Source organism: Ursus americanus, chromosome 22, assembly GCF_024610735.1.
Source record: "Ursus americanus isolate L20-20 chromosome 22, mUrsAme1.1.p, whole genome shotgun sequence".
NCBI classification, from domain to species: Eukaryota; Metazoa; Chordata; class Mammalia; order Carnivora; family Ursidae; genus Ursus; species Ursus americanus.
Genome location: NC_142148.1, coordinates 40,993,176 through 41,012,131, shown reverse-complemented (window position 1 = coordinate 41,012,131; position 18,956 = coordinate 40,993,176). Strand labels below are relative to the sequence as shown.

Below are 18,956 nucleotides of genomic sequence, written 5' to 3'. Positions count from 1 at the left end.
ACACCATGACTAAGATAGAACATAGACCCCTTGTAGGATTTTGGAACATCTATGAACCCCCAAGTTAAGGGAGAATTTCCATGTACCATTTAGAGCCATTATACATATAAATTTAAAAATCTTGACTTTCTTACTTAAATTTACTTCAAATGCACATTTTAACACACTGGAATGGCTGAAATGAAAAAGACTGACTGACAATAGTAAGCGTTGGTAGAGACGTGAAGCAAGTGGAACTCATATACTTTGCAGATGGAAGTGTAACTTACTGCAAGCATTTTGGAAAATGTTTGGCTGTATCTTCTCATGTTATCCAAAGGTCTAGCTTATGGCCTAGAAGTTCCATTCCTAGGTATGCATCCAACAAAAATGTGTGTATATATCCACCTGACATGGGTACTGGAATGTTCATTAGGCCAAACTACCAAGCCCCCCAAATGCCCAGCCACAATAAAATGAATAAACCAATGGAGTTGTGTTTGCAGGATGTGAAATACTGTCCTACAAGAACAACGAATGATCTAGAGCTACTCTGAATCATATATCCTGCAAACAGAATGTCAACCTAAAGAATCCAGACCCAGAAGAGAACATACTGAATTATTTCATTTGTTTCAAGTATAACACCAGCTCCAAGTAATCTGTGCTGTTAGCAGTCAGATTAGTGGTTAGTCTTGGGGTGGGGGACTGGATGGTGGTGCAAGGGAGCTTCTGGGTGCTGGCAGTGCTCTCTTCCTTGATCTGGGTGTTGGCTACATGGATATGTTCCATTTGTGAAAACGAGGCTGTCATTTCTTCAATGGCAGAGACTGTGTCTTCAGCATATTTGTATCCCGGGTGCCCAGGACAGCAGCCCTTGGTACACTTTTGTCCTGTGAATAAACAAATCTGTTTGCAAGTGCTACTGTCTTGGGAAATCGGTGTCTAGTATTATTCATTGTCTGTGTTTTTCAAAGTGCAAGTCAGACCCATTTGTGGGCCAGGAAATCAACTTACAGCATAGATTATCTACCCGGGCTGCACATTAGAATTTTCTGGTGACATTGAAAATCCCATCACTTAGGCCACATCTTAGACCAATTAAGTGAGAATCTCTGGGAGTGGGACCCAGGCTTTGGAAACTGTAAACACTTCCCAGGCCATTCTAGTAGCAGACAGCTAAGCTTGAGAACCAGTGATTTAAAGAATGGGACTATCATTAAAAAATGAACAGAACAGAAAAGAGTAACAGTGTGGATTGCATGTAATACAGGAAACTATTTTTCACGAAACTCGTGTGTGTGTGTGTGTGTGTGTGTGTGTGTGTGTGGTGTTGGGTTGCAACGCAAAATTTGTTTCAAATCAAAAAACTGGAAGAACCCTACACTATGGTTCTTTTTGGAAGTCCAATAACTCAAAAGACTAGGAACAATGTAACTCATTTGTTAAATTTCAGCACATGCAGCATGCATTGGTTTGAACCAAAAGATGCCAATGATTCATGTACTCTTGCAGTGTAAACCTTCAGAGGTTAAGGAGAAAGTTTCAAGGAAGGCGACTGCTTATTTGAGAAATTTATAAACATAACTTGGACATGTGGTGCCTAGGACCCAAGTGAATGGTGTGAAACTTCAGGAAGCTGATTACAGTGAAAAGCTCAGTATTTTACCAGAGTGGGATTCCGAATTCCTTCAATACAGAAGTGTTGATAAATGAGAACCTGGTGATCTCAAGATGATCTGGCTGGCAGGTGGATTGTCTAGCATTTTTGCTAAGGGTTTGGCCACAAAAACGTGCTATGCTTCCTGGAGCTTGGAGAGGGACATTAGACATCGAAGGTAGACATTTCTCTGTGGATTTATTCTCATGGGGTCCACGAGAGAGACAGAGAGAATGTGTCAGAACCAGGATCTTCTCACTTCTGGAATAAATCAGAGATAGTCCATATTGTCATGTAATTGAGTTGGTGACACTGTTTGGCCAGCCATTTATGTATGTCTGAGAGGTAAAACTAAGTCCCTCCTATAAGAACTAGGAAGATCGGTAGGGGAAGAAAGGGATAAAGAAAGGGGGGGGGTAATCAGAAGGGGGAATGAAGCATGAGAGACTATGGACTCTGAGAAACAAACTGAGGGCCTCAGAGGGGAGGGGGATGGGGGAATGGGATAGGCCGGTGATGGGTAGTAAGGAGGGCACGTATTGCATGGTGCACTGGGTGTTATACACAACTAATGAATCATCGAACTTTACATCAGAAACCGGGGATGTACTGTATAGTGACTAACGTAATATAATAAAAAAACATTAAAATAAAAAAAAAAACTAAGTCCCTCCTAATTCCCCCTTCTAAGCAATTAAGTATTCAGAATTGACAGAATACACTACTGTGTGAAATAGTATTTCTTCAATTTGCATTAAGCTCTATTCCCACCATAGTAGCTCAAGAATTATTAAATAATAAAAAAATAAATTTACAGATTATCTACAGTATAAAGGTCACGATGAACAGTGTAGTAAGACTAATAGCATGACATGTTCTTCCCTGTTCTCAAGCATTTTATATAATAGTTTGGAGAATAAGGCATAGATATGTGGAAAGGTGCTGCTCAATGAAGTAATTCCATGAAGGTCCATTAAGCGTAGATCAGCTCCAGGCACTGTGCTAGTTGTAGGCATGCCTTAGGAAGTGCCTGCTCTCTGAGAGCCTACAGCCCAGAGGGACAGACAGACAACTCAATATTTTAAAAGGGAAGGCTGCCATGATGGGGGAGCTCTCAATGCCAAGAAAACCAACAGTGGAGCCCCTGTGTTAGCCCAGCCAGGGGGCATCAGACTGTGATCCTCAAGCTGCCTGCACCAGAATCACGTGGGGACTAGTGACAAATGTAGTTTCCTGCCCAGTGTCCTTTTAAGATAAGACAACAGATTTCCAGGAGAGGTGAATGATCACCCACTTAGATGCTTTAAGATAGAGCTATTGTCTCCTTCAGACATATCCTCCCTCTTCCCTATTAAGAAAACCTCAATTTTATTCAGAACAACAACGTTATTAGCTCCAAAGCTACATTTCCCAGCCTCCTTTGTAGTCTGGGGTGGTCACGTGAGGGTTGTGGTCAATGAGAAATAAGCAAAAGCTACTGGGTGGGGCTTTTTCAAAAAAACCTTTAAACAAGGCTCACTCAGCTGGTGGATTTCTTTTTTCCCTTTGCTTTTCCTGTTCTATCCGAAACGTAAACCTGACAGCAACAGCCCCAGCAGCATCTGGAGAACATGACGGTGGAAGAGCAGAAATCTAGAAAGAGCTGGATTCCGGTGGTCCCCCATGGTAACCCTGGGTTCCCAACGTCTGAAGTATCTTTCCCATGATAGAAAGTAAAACCCTGTCTCAGTTTTTAGCTCTTGTTATTTGGATTTTGTTTCTTGACCTGGTCAGAGGCAGAGTCCAGATATTTCACCTGCCATGCAACAGTAGCCTGATTCAGAGATTCATCAAACTCAACACCCAGGACTGGAGTCCCTGAACAGGGCTTCAAAAGACAGATTCTTGGGCTATCCATCCCCAGAGATTTCTGTTCAGTGACTCTTAGCTGAGATGTGGGAATCCATCGTTTTCAACACGCCCCCCACTCGTGCTCAACCAGTTATCAGGAAAGTGTAAATAAAAAAAACAGAATACAATGCCACTGACCACCCATAAGAATGGCTGAAGTGTGGAACACTGGCAATACCAAGTGTTGGCAAGGACGTGGAGAAACTGTAACTCACACTGCTGGAGGGAGGGTCAATGGCTACCCCCACTGTGAGAAACTCTTTGGGGGTATCTACGAGAACTGCATATATGTATACCCCATGACTCAGCATTTTGACTCCCTAGTATGCGCCCAACGGAAATGACCCGTATGTTCACTGAAAGACATGTGTAAGAATGTTTATAGCAATATGACTCTTAACAGCCCCAAACTGTAAACAACCCAAGGATTCATTTATACAGTGGAGTAATTCACAATGAGTATGAATGACCTATAACCACACAGAACAGTATGGAGGAATCTCTCAGATGTGATATTAAGCAAAAGAGCACATCTGGTACTTACGTAATGGTCTGTTCTTGACTTGGATGCTGCTTACATGGGTCTGTTAACTTTGTAAGAAGTCGTGAGCTGTATCTAATATTTGTGCACTTTGCTCCGGGTCTATTATACTTAGATAAAGAGTACAGATGAAAAAAAAAAATCCACCTCCTGAAAGGTCAGCTTTGGAAACATTCTTCTACTCCAATATGTGGGCTGCTTTACTGATGGTTCTCTCAAGCCAAAAATTTTCCTCCTTATGACCGACCCCTCAAACCTAGTTCAGCCCTCTAGAACCACACAGAAAGCCCTGGGGCGCAGAGAGAATGCAAAATATTTGAAGATGGCCATTGCCGACCCCCGGGCCCCAAACTCCCCAGGGCAAAGAAATCATTTGAAAATTTTTTCTAGTGTTGGTCATACTGGGAAATTTGAGCAATATTCCCTGGGGCTTGAGAAGCCATTTTCAAGCATTTGGCAGAAAAGTACTTTATGAAAGTAGTGACTGGGCGGGACACAGCAATAATGGCTTCCCTTTTCTCCCCAGGAGTCCTGGGGGTGGATGTTCCTCTTTCGTGGTCCTGAAGAGCATACATTTACGGGCAATAATTTGTTTATTGCATTCAAACTGCTTTGAAAAAGCTTTCTGATTGGACCTCTGGGTGGCCAGTAGCCCTCGACTGCTGTCCTATGTCGCCCAGGACTCCCAGATGTCTGGTCTCACAATAAAGAGAAATGAGCTATAGGAACTGTTCATGGAACGGCTTTCCCTCCTCCTCCTTCAGACTCTCTCTTAGGGTTGTTTTGTTCTGACCATTGGTTTTAACTGTTGGCTGCTGGAGCCGCTTTGCCCACGGTTGCAGAAAGCCAGAGACGCCTTCGAGTTTCCTTCCGCAGGCACGGCTCTCAGCCAGTGATGGACCAGCGTCAAAACATGGCAGCCCAGCATCCTTGCCTTGAGAAAGAACACGCTCTGAGGCATCATTTTCACTGCAGAGCTCCCTATGGGACTGGGCTGAGGCCAGAACTTCGAAAATGGCATCCTTACTTGGACTTTTCCCCCACCCTTAACCTGCTTCCTCTACTTTAGCCTGGTTTCTCCTGAGAGCCCTTCCTTAATAAACTGCTGAAACCAACTTTGTCTCCCAGGCGGCCCCAACCTCAGGCACTTGGTGTTCTGAGGAATCTTAGGACTACCTCCTACGGTGGGCTTGAGCCACTCCCTGCCCGTATCACTTTTTTCCTCTTTATGGTGAGAGAGAATTAAAATCATGACCACCGCTCCAAAACAAAGGCTGCCTCAGTGGTGCCTTCTTTTCCGTAAGGCTGTCTGCAAGCGCATGTCAAAGAATGGTGAAGAGTTGGTGCAGAGCCCTTGAGCCTGCTCAGACATCCAGCAGCCTCGTTCCATCACTTTATCGATTTAGGTTGTCCCTTTGTGTGCCTTGAGGCCCGAGCAGTTGGCTTTTTGCTTGCCAAAATGCAAGGAGACCTGAGTCAAGGTCTACCCTCTTAGATTATAGGGTGCAGAACCCACTTCTCAGTTCTGGAGCACCCCTGCTCCCTGTTCTCTGCAAGGCTCAGCAGCAGGCAGTCGGCTCGCACTGTCTGTCTGCTCCTAGCTGGAGTGAGCAAAGCCAGCTCAGACACCGGGGCAGGACAGGCCTTGAGATAACACTGTTCCGTCTTCCAGAAGGGCACGTACTACCTAAGTTTTGGTTGATCTCCGCACTTAATAGAAACACCTCGATCAGTGCCTCCTGGAATCCTAAGTTTTCCACCTGACTTTTGTTACAAGAATCAAAGGTCGGCCTGGTCCAAAGAGACGAGTCACTCCCAATGCGGGGTCTTATCTGTAAAAGGAGGACGATTATACCTTTCCTGCTTGGAGACAGAGTGTGAGACTAGAGAATCTTTCAAAGTCCTTTCCTATCGAGGCATCAACTCTTCCCTCCTTTGCAAGTCAGAAAATACACTGCACATATAGAGAGAAAGTGGGGTTGCCTGGCGATGGATGCTAGATGCTCCGGTTGCCCAGCAACGGCTGACAAGGATGGGGACTCAACTCCCCTTCCCCAGGGGCCTGAACCCAACGTCTCAAAAGTTGCTGGTGCTGCGTTCTCGAACAGCTCCCTGAAGCGGGCGCATCTGCACTCCTACCACACGGGTGAGGCCTGAAGCCCACAGGCTCATCCCTCCAACCAGGGCCGGCCTCTGGCTGCCCTAAGGGAAGACAGAGCGGCAGGTGGGCAGGAATCTCTGCTGAGGATCAAATTCAAGGTGTGTGCGGAACAGCAGTCTGTGGCATCTCCGCGGGATGGTGAGAACAGAGAGGATAGCCTCCTCTTACCCGTCGCTTCGAAGGTTTCTCAGGAAAGTCCATTTCCTGGTCTACACTGTGGTTTTGCCCACCTTGTGTCAGTGTCAAAAGTGAATTCACCTTATAAGTTAACAAATCTCGAATGGGAGCTCCCTCCTTGCTCAGGTTCTGAAATAGTTTGCTGGATACCAGTTGGGGAATGGTTTTCCTTCATTCAGCTAATGGTATTATTGGAGTAAAATAGCCAAAGGATCCAGAGAGGATAATAGGATGGTTTTCACAAAGAAAGAAATCTCTATGTGTCCCTATTCGGTCCTGTGCTCTCCTAAGGATGTTGTCTGTGGAGTGTGTGTGTATCAACTGGGGCCCACGGTTCCTTTAGAAACGTCCATCACAGTTCACCGGCCCTGCCCATCCACAGGCTCTCACACCCACTTTTGCCTCCAGGGACACCTGGAATCGGGTGGAGAGACACGTTAGTCCTCCCTGGGCCCTGAGATGGAACATACTTAGCCTCCAAAGCCAGCGCGAACACTCCAGCTGCCTCAGGCGCAGCTGCGGATGTCCCAGAATGCCTCAGGGTACAGTTGCCGTACAAATCTGTGGTTGCCTGGAAGGGAAGGCGTTCGGTAATTAGGGAACAGTTCACTCTACTTTGAATCCCAAAACAATACGAAGCAGAGGATTATCTGTTTCTTTCATTTAAACTCTGCCTTGTTCTGAAGAAGATTAAGATGAAGGTAGCGATAAGCTTAGCATCTATCTATCTATCCGGCCATACATTTCATTTGAGCTTCCTAGTAGCGCATGCAAAAAGGGAGCATCAGTCACAGTTACAGGGCTCACGAGATAAAAACAAGTCAAGTGTTTCACGAGATAAAAACAAGTCAAGTGTTTCAAGAGAACCATATTTGCAGTTATTCCAGAGACTAGAGAGACATTTATTTCCTGGATTCTGAAAGGAAAACCTATAGGTGGAAAGTGACAAGTCAGTGCCACCACCAAGTCCATGCAATGGTGAGATCGTTGCACTGGGATTGGTTTGGAAAACCCAAACGCCGTTGTATCACTTTTTTCCCCTTTGCACAGGCAAAGGCGGCATTCCCAAAGACAGAATAAACTGCTCAGCTGAAGTCTGCCTACAAGGACAGGCCATTAAAAAGAGAATGTTTCTCTGTATCTCATGGGGAGATGCCGGGACTCAGGGAGCCAAGATAACAGATGTGTGAGTAATCACTTCCACAAGTCTTAAGTGGGGAGACCGATCAACCAGATTTCAAAGGACTTTCACAAAGAGAAAAAAACCCTCATTTTCAATGAGCCAGGGTGAAAGCCAGGGTTTTCATTACAATCGTGATCACGTATAAACCACAGGAATTCTCCTTCTTCCTCTGTTTGTAGGATCCTCAAAGGGGCCTAGTATTTTGAAGAACAAAGTATCAGGGAGGTTTAAAGGCATCTGTTGGGGGAAAATTACAATATTCAGATAGAACTCAAGGCCCTTCCCCAGTGAAAGCAGAAAGAGAGTCACAGATAAGGTTGAGGACACAGTGACCCCCTTGGGGTAGGGAGTGACACCTTCTTGGGGGAGGGGTGAGGAAGCATGAGTACAACAGGACTGGGAACTCCCTCACTTCCTTTCTGCTCTTCCGTTCTCCCTTTCTATCCACAGAGCTCCCCTGGTAGGAGAGGCTGAAGCCTCCTTCCGCATGGGAGGACCGGGCACACTCGCTGTCCTCTCCAAGACCAAGGGGGAGCCGAGGATTCACAGAGGGAACCAGGTAAAGGCCGTGTCCCTTCTAGGTAAAGGGATGTCCTGGCTCACATGAGAGCCAGGCCAGCTTGCCAAGGCAGAGTCCAGGCAGGAATCTGGCACTGGAACCCTGGCTGGTAATGATGCTTGTGTTCTGAGTTCCTACCCTCTGTTGGGAGACCCCAGCCGAGGTGGACGGCCAGTCACCATGTAGCTTAGCAAGACTACGGAACCACCTGCCAAAGTCCAGGCTGGGAGGTCCGAGGAAAGGGGGATATGTGAGTGAGATACCCAGAGAGAGGAAGGGATCCAAAGAGGTCCATTATGCTCTCCAGATACATATTTGAAGGGGACTTGAAAATTCACCAGGTCACCAAGCTGCCCAGGAGGGAGGTGCTGCTCAGAAAAACACAACAAATAATCTAAGTCTGGGATTCTTAACCTTTTTGTTTTCTCAGTCATGGACGTATTTTAAAATACGGTGAAAACCACTACTCTTGCCTTGGAAAAAATACGTTTGTGTGCCCGGAAGGGATTATGGACTCAGAGACGTCCACCCATGGATGCAATTTTTTAATTACGGTAATAAACGAATGGGCTCTTAGCTCAGGTGGCATGACAGTGTGATGGCCCAGTTCTTAATATTAGCTCTCCTTAAAAGTGGTATGCTGGGACAACTTTTTGATCATCAGAGTTCATCGTTATTTGCAAGGCAAAACAAGAAACAAGAAAGACAACCTACAGAAAAGGAGCTGGAAGGGGATCGCAATGCTTGCTTCCAACCGGCACAGCCCTTGACTCTACCTTGGTAACGAAGCATTATCAGGTCTGGAAGACAATGAATCTGTGGAGCCTCAGAACAGATACTGACTCTTTGAGGGTAGAAGGGAAGAGCACCACCCTCTGCTGACGTCACCCAGTGCTGGTGCATGACATCACCCAGTGTCTGTGCATGACGTCACGCAGCAGGGGCGCGCTGCACCGCCTCCCCGAGGGTGGGGGTCCGCACTCACCACGCCGGCCTCGGGGTTCCTCTTCCTGCCATTGCTGAAGGTGGAGGCCAGGGTGGAGGAGCAGCTCTCGTCGTACAGGGCGGTCCTGCCATCGTTGATGGCCGAGTTGATGGAGATGGTCCACATGCTGGAGGCGTAGCCGTCACAGTTGCAGTCGTCGTAGCTGCCACCGTCCCCGGAGGCCCACACGTAGATGCTGCCTTTGCCTCCTCGGCCCTGGGTGGGGGGGTGGACAGGGAGAGAGGCCACCAGGTCCTGCGCACGCCCGCCCCGGGGGCTGCCGGGAGGTCCTGGCCCGTGGGAGGAGCACAGGACCCGGGCTTCCTCAGCAGCTCCGCGCCTTTCTGTCCCCCTGGAAAACCGCTCTCCTGCCCCTGGGGTCCGGAGAATTCTCGTTCTTTGTCTGGAAGTTACCCGGATTTACTGTTTGAGCTGGGGGTCACATGCTAAGAAAAGCTGGCAGAATCACCTTAAAATTTATCAGTAAACGGCTTTTAAAAAGCTGTATAAGCAGTACATCCTCATGGTAAGAAACCAGAGTATATTGAAAAGAAAATTAAAGAAAAACCTTTCCTACTTGTGATCATTATTACTCAATTCTTATTCCTCCTTTCAGACAGTCTTCAGCCAAAATGTAAATGTACATATATGTTTATACTTAGCTCTAGAAGATGTAAAAGATATTTATATATATCTTTGATTTTATAATTATATATCTTTCATATATACATTTACATATTTTAAGTTTAAAATACACATTTTACTCCAAAATCTTGCAAATTATATGTATATACGTGTGTGTGTGTGTGTGTGTATTTACCTGATTGGATCATACTAGAACTCTTTTTTGGGGGGGAGGGGCAGAGAGAGAGGGAGAGAGAGAATCCCAAGCAGAGTCCTCCCTGAGCATGGAGCCCAACACAGGGCTGGATCTTATGACCCTGAGATCATGACCTGAGCGGAAATCAAGAGTGGCAGTTAAGAGTAACTGACTGAGCCACCCAGGAGCCCCTAGAATTCTTTTAAACACAATCTGTATGACATTTTAACCTGTGTAAGGGAACACCAAATATAGGAAGAAAGTTTAATATCAACAAAAATAACTTAAAATGCGTAATGATATGCACAATGGTTATTGCCCTATGCTAATGAGTTGTAAACACCAAGCTTAGTTATAAATACCTACAGTTCATATTGCTTATCTGTTCAACCATGTTCTTATTGCCTATCTTTTCCTTTTCCTGTTCTCTGTCTTCTAGGACTATTCGCTCTATCTCCACAACCCAGGAGTGGCCATTCCCTCTGGCTTCTTATGTTCCGATCCTGGGGGCGGTAGCGCTGGGGCTCCTCTGTTCCCCTGCCGGCCAGGTGGGCGGAGCACAGCAGCGGTGTGGGAGGTGAGCGCAGGTGTGCAGCCTGTTCTCTCTCCACTGCCTGGCCCCGGGGTGGCTTGGTAACCCTCTAGGACGAGAAGACATATTGCTGTGGCAGAGAAAGTCTGTCCCTGCGTGGCCACCAGGGCCACGACTCAGGTCCTGACTCAGGGGCTTAAGGGCAGAGATGCCAGAAAGCTGCGAGATGACCAGATTACCTCCAAGATCTGTCTGCCCCCCTGACAATGAGAAAAGACATTTCGATTGCTTCTAACAGGACTTGGAGTTAATTAGCCCATGATTGACTGAGTCGATGCAACAACAAAGATTTATTCAGCCACCAGCTGAGAACGGTCCACAGCGTCTCGGTAAATCTATACTGGAAAACTCCATCGAAAGCAGCAACTGCTCTCAGAAACCCGGCCAGAGAGGGAAGTGTATCATCCCGACAAGCTGGTGCAGGGGATCGCGCTCTCACACAGACTCAGATGTGGGCTCAACGTCAAGCAGTGGCAGCCAATGAAAGCGAAACATGGTGAATCAGGGTAAATGGGTGAAGCCCACCAAATGTGGAACCTTCCCCGGACCCAAACCACCGTTGGGCTGCTAGTGAGACAAACCAGCTTTTGCTGAAAGGAAATCAGCACCAGAGGCGTTGTCACCGTGGTGTGGGGGGTGTGGGAGGCGACTGTGGCTCTCATTTCTCGGGCTTCTCCGTGTTCATGCTCCCTCTACCATACGCCTTTGCAGTCCTGCCCTCCAACAGGGGGAGTCTATTCCCCACCCCTTGAATCTGGCTTCTTCTCTTTGCTTTGTCTGGAGAAAGCTATGGGAAGTAGTGCTGGTGTTGGTTCCAAGCGCGGGTCTCAAGAAACTCCGTACCTATCTGTTCGCCCTCAATTCTGTCGCACCACAGGACAGACCCGAGGTAGCCTTCTGCTTGATGACAGACAGAGCCCCCGCGGATTCACCGCCCCGGCGGACAGCCAACCCCTGGCTGACGTGAAGGCGGCCACCCCAGACCAGCCCGTCTGTAGTTCACCCTGCAGCTGAGCCCAGATGCACGAGTGAGGCCAGCTGGCATGAGCGGAGGCCGGCCCAGATGGCAGAACAATCCAGCTGACCTAGAGACCCAGGAGCAGGACGTAAACGGTGGTTATTTTAAACCATTGAGTTTTGGGGCAGTTTGGTATGCGGGCTGGCTCACTGATGCACAGAGTGAAACTGCCAGCCTGTTTCTCAAGAGTAAGCAGCAAACGTTGCTTTTGCATTGGACTATCAGACCTGCTCACAAGAATACTGGCATTCCTAGGAATATGAAGCCTTGTTTTCCTAAGGGGTGTGTGCGTGTGTTTACGTGAGGTAATAACAGTTACATCCATGGTTCTAATGATTGGGTATCCGCACCAAACAGTCCCCAGTAGTCTGGGGACAGGCGCATGGGAAAAGGGTATCTATAAAAGGACTAGAAGTGTGTCCCTCTTAACCGTGTGGGATGGATCCGTTATGAGCACACCTCATTTTCCTGTTAAAATGATGCCCCAAGATCCAGTCTGCTCCTAGCTTCTACTGAACGGGAGCTGGGCAGAAACAGACAGAACCACCATGACCCATATTCCAACAATAATCAGTTGGACAATACAAGAAGAAACTAAGACGATCATCAAAAGGAGCACTTCTATGGCACTTACTGTATGCCAGGGACTGCTCTAAGTACGTTACATATTAATGACAGGTTAATCCTTACAGCAAACCTACACGCGACAGCATTTATGTTAGCCACATGAAGCACAGAGTACTTAGAAAGAAACTCACAAAACAAAACAAAACAAAAAAAAAGAAAGAAAGAAAGTAAAAAAAAGAGCTAAGGACTAAATAAGACTTTGAAACTCTCTGGAGGGACACAGATGAAGATCCGACCCAATGGAAAGACACCTCAACCCATCATGCTCTCGGATAGAAGAAAGCGTCACAGAGATGTCCATTTTCCCCAAGTGAACTTACACATTTAACATCCCGATACATACACTGTAGCAATCAAGGTTCCACACTGGGCAGTTCAACAGAGGGAATTTTATCTGGAGAGCAGGTGATAAAGGAGAACCGATGCCCAGCTGGAGTATGAGAGGCTCACCCAGAGACTCGGGGGGAGATGGCGCATCGGTGTTCACTGTAGGAGGGATGGGGGGCCCTCGAGGGTGGGCTGTCTGCTGGCGCCCTCCCACCCTTGTTCAGTAGCGCATGCTCCACACGATAGAAGGGCAGTCAGACTCGCCCCAGCCCTTTGCATTGGAGTTCCCTTCTCCCCCTCCTACTTTTTTTTTTTTTTAAAGAAGGCAAGTGCATTTTGATGAAAAAAAAAAAATACATGGTACAGCTCCTCTTTGAATTCCGCCTTTGAACCAGGGGTCTCTTGGAGTTTAGCGGGATTAGTGCGTCTGAAATTTTTCACGAAATGAGTTTCTCACCTGGGGGCCATCTGGTGCCCCAGGGGGCAGTGGGCACTGTTAGACTTCTCTGGTGCTCACCACTAGCATCTAGCGGGAAGATGTGTGTGCGTGCACTCCTAGCTTCTTGTGGGCAGAGGCCAGAGATGCTAGTAAGCTTTGACGATGCACCAGACAGCGCCCCACCCCCCCGCCACACCCTCCCCCACACAAGGAAGAAGTATCTGGCTCAAAGTGTCAGCAGTGCCAAGGCTGACACTCTAACCTATTGGCAAAGGGCAGTGAGTTGGAACTGGCTGGGTTGGTTTATTTTTTTTAAGATCTTATTTATTTGAGAGAGAAAAAGACAGAGATAGTGACAGAGATAGCAAGAAAGAGCATGAGCCAGGAGGAGAGGCAGAAGCAGGCTCCCGCTGAGCAGGAACCAGAACCCTGGAATCATGACCTCAGCCAAAGGCAGATGCTTAACCAACTGAGCCATCCAGGCGCCCCTGGGAACTTGCTGGTTTTAAAAGGGCATAGCCTAAAGCGGCCTCTCACAAGCCCCAGATTTCTTTTTTATTATTATTTAATAAATTTGACATGTTACATTTTGTAAACTTAAGGTGGACAGTGTATTACTTTAATACATTGATATACTGTAACATGACTGCCGTTGAAGCAATATCGATCGCATTCCTTCATTCGAGTGCCATATTGGTGTCTATCCACTATACTGTACACTGGATCTCTATGGCTTCTTTACTACTTGTTACAAGTTTGTACCCTTAAACACCATCAGTCTTAGCCCCCACTCCAACCTCTGGTCACCACCATTGTACTCTCTGTTTTTGTCTTTAACGGGTTTGACTTTTTTAGATTCTACGCATAAGTGACATCATATGGTACTTGTGTTTCTCTGTGAGACTTCTCTCACTTTGCATAATGGGTTGCTGCAAATGGCAGGATGGTCCCCTTTTTCATGACCAAATAATATTCCATTTACACATAATCCACATTTTTTAAAAAGGTAGGCTCCATGCCCAACAGGGAGCCCAACAAAGGGCTTAAACTCACAACCCTGAGATCAAGACCTGAGGTGAGATCAAGAGTTGGATGCTTAGGGGCGCCTGGGTGGCACAGCGGTTAAGCGTCTGCCTTCGGCTCAGGGCGTGATCCTGGCGTTATAGGATCGAGCCCCACATCAGGCTTTTCTGCTATGAGCCTGCTTCTTCCTCTCCCACTCCCCCTGCTTGTGTACCCTCTCTCGCTGGCTGTCTCTATCTCTGTCGAATAAATAAATAAAATCTTTAAAAAAAAAAAAAAGAGTTGGATGCTTAACCAACTGAGCCACCCAGGTGCCCCGGGATCCGCACTTTTTTTTATCCATTCATCCATGGATGGGCATTTGGGTTGTCTCCATATCTTGGCTATCGTGAACAATGCTGTGATAAGCATGAAGATGTCTTGTTGAAATCCTGTTTCCTCTTCCTTTAGATATATACCCGGAGGTGGAATTGCTGGATTGCCTGGTAGATCTATTTTTAATTTTTTGAGAAACCACTGTATTGTTTTCCATAGTGGTTGCTCTAATTTGCATTCGTACCAACAGTGCACAAAGGCTCCCTTTTCTCCACATCCTTCTCAGCACTCGTCTCTTGTGTTCTTGATGCCAGCCATTCTAACAGGTGTGAGGTGACATTTCATTGTGGTTTTGATTTGTATCTCCCCAAGGATTAGTGACGTCGAGCATCTTTTCATGTGCCTGGTGGCCATTTGTATGTCCTTTATGGACAATGTCTATCTAGTTCTTCTATTTTTAATAGTATCATCTGTTTTTTTATTAAGTTGTGTTAGTTCTTTGTATGTTTTAAATCTTCACCCCTTATCGGATGTATGGTTTGCAAAAATTATCTCCCATTCTGTAGGTTGCTGTCCCACTTTCTTTTGCTGTGCAGAAGCTTTTGAGTTTGATATAGTCTCATCTGTCGATTTTTTTTTTTTTGCTTTTGTTGTTTTTGCTTTTAGCATCATGTGCAAAAAATCATTGCCAAAACCTATATTGCTGAACTCCTCCCTCTGTTTTCTTCTAGGAGTTTCATGGTATCAGGTCTTAGGTTTAAGTCTTTGATCCATTTCAAGTTAATTTTTGTGAGTGGTGTGAGATAGGGTCCAGTTTCATTGTCTTACATGTGTTACCTCCAGTTTTCCCAGCACCGTTTGTGGTATCCTTATCTGACTTTGCTATCAAGAGAATGCTGGCTTCCTAGAATGAATTTGGAGGTGTTCTCTCTTCTCAATATTTTAGAAGACTTTGAGGAGGATTGGTGCTAATTCCTGCTTAAATATTTGGTGGAATTAACCAGGGAAGCCATCTGGCCCTAGAGTTTTCCATGTCAGGAGTCTTTTGACTACTGGCAATCTCGATTCATTATTGATCTGTTCAGATTTTGTTTCTTCCTGATTCATTCTAGGTGTGTTGTGTGTTACTATAATGTATCCATTTGTTCCAGGTTATGTAATTTGTTAGCGTATAATTGTTTGTAGTAGTCTTTTACAATTCTCTGTATTTCTGTAGTATCCATAGTAATGCGTCCTCTTTCATTTTAAATTCTATTTGAGTCTTCTCTTCTTTTTAAAGTCTAGTTCAAGAATTAGTCTAGCCATCAAACTTGTTTATCTTTTTAAAGTAATGGTTTTTAGTTCTGCTGACCCTTTCTACTGTTTTTCTGGTCTTTATTTCATTTATTTTTGCTCTTTTATTATTTCCTTTGTTAACTTTGGCCTTGAATAGTTCCTCTTTTTCTAGTTCCCTGAGGTATAAAGGTAGGTTGTTTGAGATTTTTCTAATTTCTTAAGATATATAATGTGTTAACTGCTATAAACTTTTCCTTTAGAAAGTTTTTGCTGCACCCCACAAAAGTTGATATGATGTATTTTCATTTTAATTTGTATTCTTTTTCATTTCTTCTCTGACACATCGGTGATTTAGAAATGTGCTGTTTAGGGGCGCCTGGGTGGCGCAGTCATTAAGCGTCTGCCTTCGGCTCAGGGCATGATCCCAGGTCCTGGGATCGAGCCCCACATCAGGCTCTTCTGCTGTGAGCCTGCTTCTTCCTCTCCCACTCCCCCTGCTTGTGTTCTCTCTCTCGCTGGCTGTCTCTCTGTCAAATAAATAAATAAAAATCTTAAAAAAAAAAAAAAAAGAAATGTGCTGTTTAGTTTCCAAATATTTGAAGATCTACTCATTTTCCTCTGGTTGACTTCTAATTTTATGCCATTGTGGTCAGAGAAGATAGCTGATGTGATTTCAATCTTCTTCAATTTGCTAAGATTAGTTTTGTGGCCTATCATATGACCTGTCCTGGAGAATGTTCATGTGCACTTGAGAATGTGTATTCTGTTGTTGGATGGAATGTTCTATATATATCCGTTAGGTCCATTTGTTCTACAGTGTGGTTCAACTCCAAAGTTCCCTTGTTGATTTTCTGTCTGCACAATCTCTCCACTGCTGATAGTGGGATATTGAAGTCCCCTACTGTTATTGCATTGCTGTATATTTCTCCCTTGAGATTTGTTAATATTTGCATAATATAGTTTGCTGCTCAGATGTTGGGATTTCTGAGATGTACATATTTGAGAGATGGACATATATGAGATGTGCATATTTATAATTGTTACATCTTGATGTACAGAGGGTCCCTGACTTAGGATGGTTTGACTTACAGTTTTTAGACTTTATGATGGTGCAAAAATGATACTCATTCAGTAGAAACCGTCCTTTGAATTTTGAGTTTTTAACGTTTTCCTGGTGCAGTGATATGCAGTATGGTCCTCGCTCATGACGGCAGGTAGCAGCAGCAAGCTGCGGTTCTCAATGGCAACGCAATCACGAAGGTAAACAATCAATACATTTACAGCCATTCTCTACCCATACAGTCATTTCGTTGTTCACTTTCAGCACAGTATTCAAGAACTTACCTGAGATATTCAAGTCCTTATTATAAAGTAGCCTTTGTGCTAGAGGACTTTGCCCAACTGTAGGCTAATGTAATCATTGTTCGCACGTGTAAGGTCGGCCAGGCTAAGCTATCGTGTTTGGGAGGTTAGGTGTATTAAACGCATTTTCAACCTATATTTTTAACTTGTGATGGGTTTATCAGGATGTAACCCTCTCATAAGTGGAGGAAGATCTGTATCGACTCCTTTATCATAATTATATAATGACCTGCTTTTCCCTTGTTATTTTGTCTTGAAGTCTATTTTGTCTGATATAAGTATGTCTACACCCACTTTCTTGCTACCATTTCTTGGAGTATCATCCTCTGCCCCTTCACTTTTTCTTTTTTAAAGATTTTATTTATTTACTTACTTCACAGAGAGAGAGAGACACAGCTAGCGAGAGAGGGAACACAAGCAGGGGGAGTGGGAGAGGAAGAAGCAGGCTCCCAGCGGAGGAGCCTGATGCGGGGCTCGATCCCAGGACCTGGGATCATGCCCTGAGCTGAAGGCAGACGCCTAACGACTGCGCCACCCAGGCACCCTTGCACCTTCACTTTTGAGTCCGTGTTCGTGTTTGGAGCTGAGAACAGTCTCCTGAAGGCGGCATACAGTTGGGTTTTCATTTTAATCCATCTAGACACTCTGTTCCTTGTGATTGGGGAGTTCAATCTACTTACATTGAAGATGATTATGGATGTATGAGGACTTACTATTGCCATTTCATCTTCAGTTTATGAGTTGTTTTGTATCTCCGTTGTTTCTTTTTCTTTGTTTTATTTACTTTTTAGGTTGCTGGTTTTCTATGATAATTTGCTCAGTGCCCCCCCGCCCCCGCCAGCCTTTTTAAGTATTTTGTCTCTGCTCAAGATTTTGTTTTGTAGATCCCATGAGGTGTGTATAAAACATCTCATAGATAAAATAGCCCTTTTTCTGCTGATAGCAACTTATCTTCATTTGACTATACAGTTTCTGGCGTTTTCCTCTTCCTCTTTTATGCTTTTGTTGTTACAAATTAGCTCCTTTCATGCTGTGAGTTTGTTGCCAAATTGTAGTAACACTATTTATTTTTATTGCTTTTCTCTTTTAAACTTTATGCTACAATCATTTAACACCCTATTCTAAAAGAGGGTTATAATTTTGACTTTAGTAAAAATCTGGGGTATCTCTGTCTTTTCATTTCAGGTAGAAGAGCTCCTTTCGCCATTGTTTTGTAAGGTAGGTCCAGTGGTGGTGACCTCCCTTAGCGTTGCATTTGCTTTTCCCCTTCATTCGAAAGGGTCCCTTTAACGGATCGAGTATTCTTGGCTGGAAATTTTTCTCTCTCAGTACTTTGACTATGACATCTCACTCTCTCCTGGCCTGTAGAATTTCCGTTGAAGAAATCTGCTGATAATCTAATGGGGGTTCCCTTGCGGGTTACGTTTTTCCACCACCCCTCCCCACCCCCCTGGCTGCCTTTAAGAGTCTTTCTTTATCATCAGTTTTTGACAGCTTCATGATAATGTGTCTTGAAGAGGGTCTTCCAGCATTCAGATAGTAAGGTGACCTATTAGCTTTGTGGACCTATTAGCTTTGTCTAGTTCTTTCTTCAGGTTTGGGAAGTTCTCAGCTACTGTTTCTTTAAATAATCTGTCTGTCCCCCTCTCCTTCTCCTCTCCATCTGGTATACACATTGTTCTTATGTTGGTCCCCCTAGTGGAGTCCGATAGCTCTTGTAGGGTTTCTTTGCTTCTTAAAAATCTTAGTTCTTTCTCTTCTACCCGAATCGTTTCTAGATTCTGATTTTCCAGCTCACCTATTCTCTCTTCCATCTGATCTCTATTTCCAATGCTTTCTAATGCATTCTTCATCTCGTCTACTGAGTTCTTCAGCTCCAGAATTTCATTCTTCCTGGCAAAGTACTCCTTCTGTTAATTTTATTCCCGAGCTCATTAAATTGCTTTTCTGAATCTTCTTGGAGCTTGCTGAATTGCTTCGTAACAGCTACTTGGAGTTCTCTATCAGGTAGATCCCAACCTTC

The 18,956-nt window shown here is 45.1% G+C and overlaps 1 protein-coding gene across 1 annotated transcript in view; it reads right to left on the bottom strand.

Moving 5' to 3' along the window:
• Positions 1-18,956, bottom strand: part of PCSK2 (proprotein convertase subtilisin/kexin type 2) — a 249,610-nt gene that overhangs the window by 11,337 nt on the left and 219,317 nt on the right. The window contains exons 9-10 of the mRNA XM_087853760.1: positions 9,136-9,351; positions 6,879-6,979 (exon numbers count right to left, since the gene is read on the bottom strand). Coding sequence (XP_087709886.1) covers positions 6,879-6,979; positions 9,136-9,351 — 317 coding nt within the window. The remainder of the gene's footprint in view (positions 1-6,878; positions 6,980-9,135; positions 9,352-18,956) is intronic.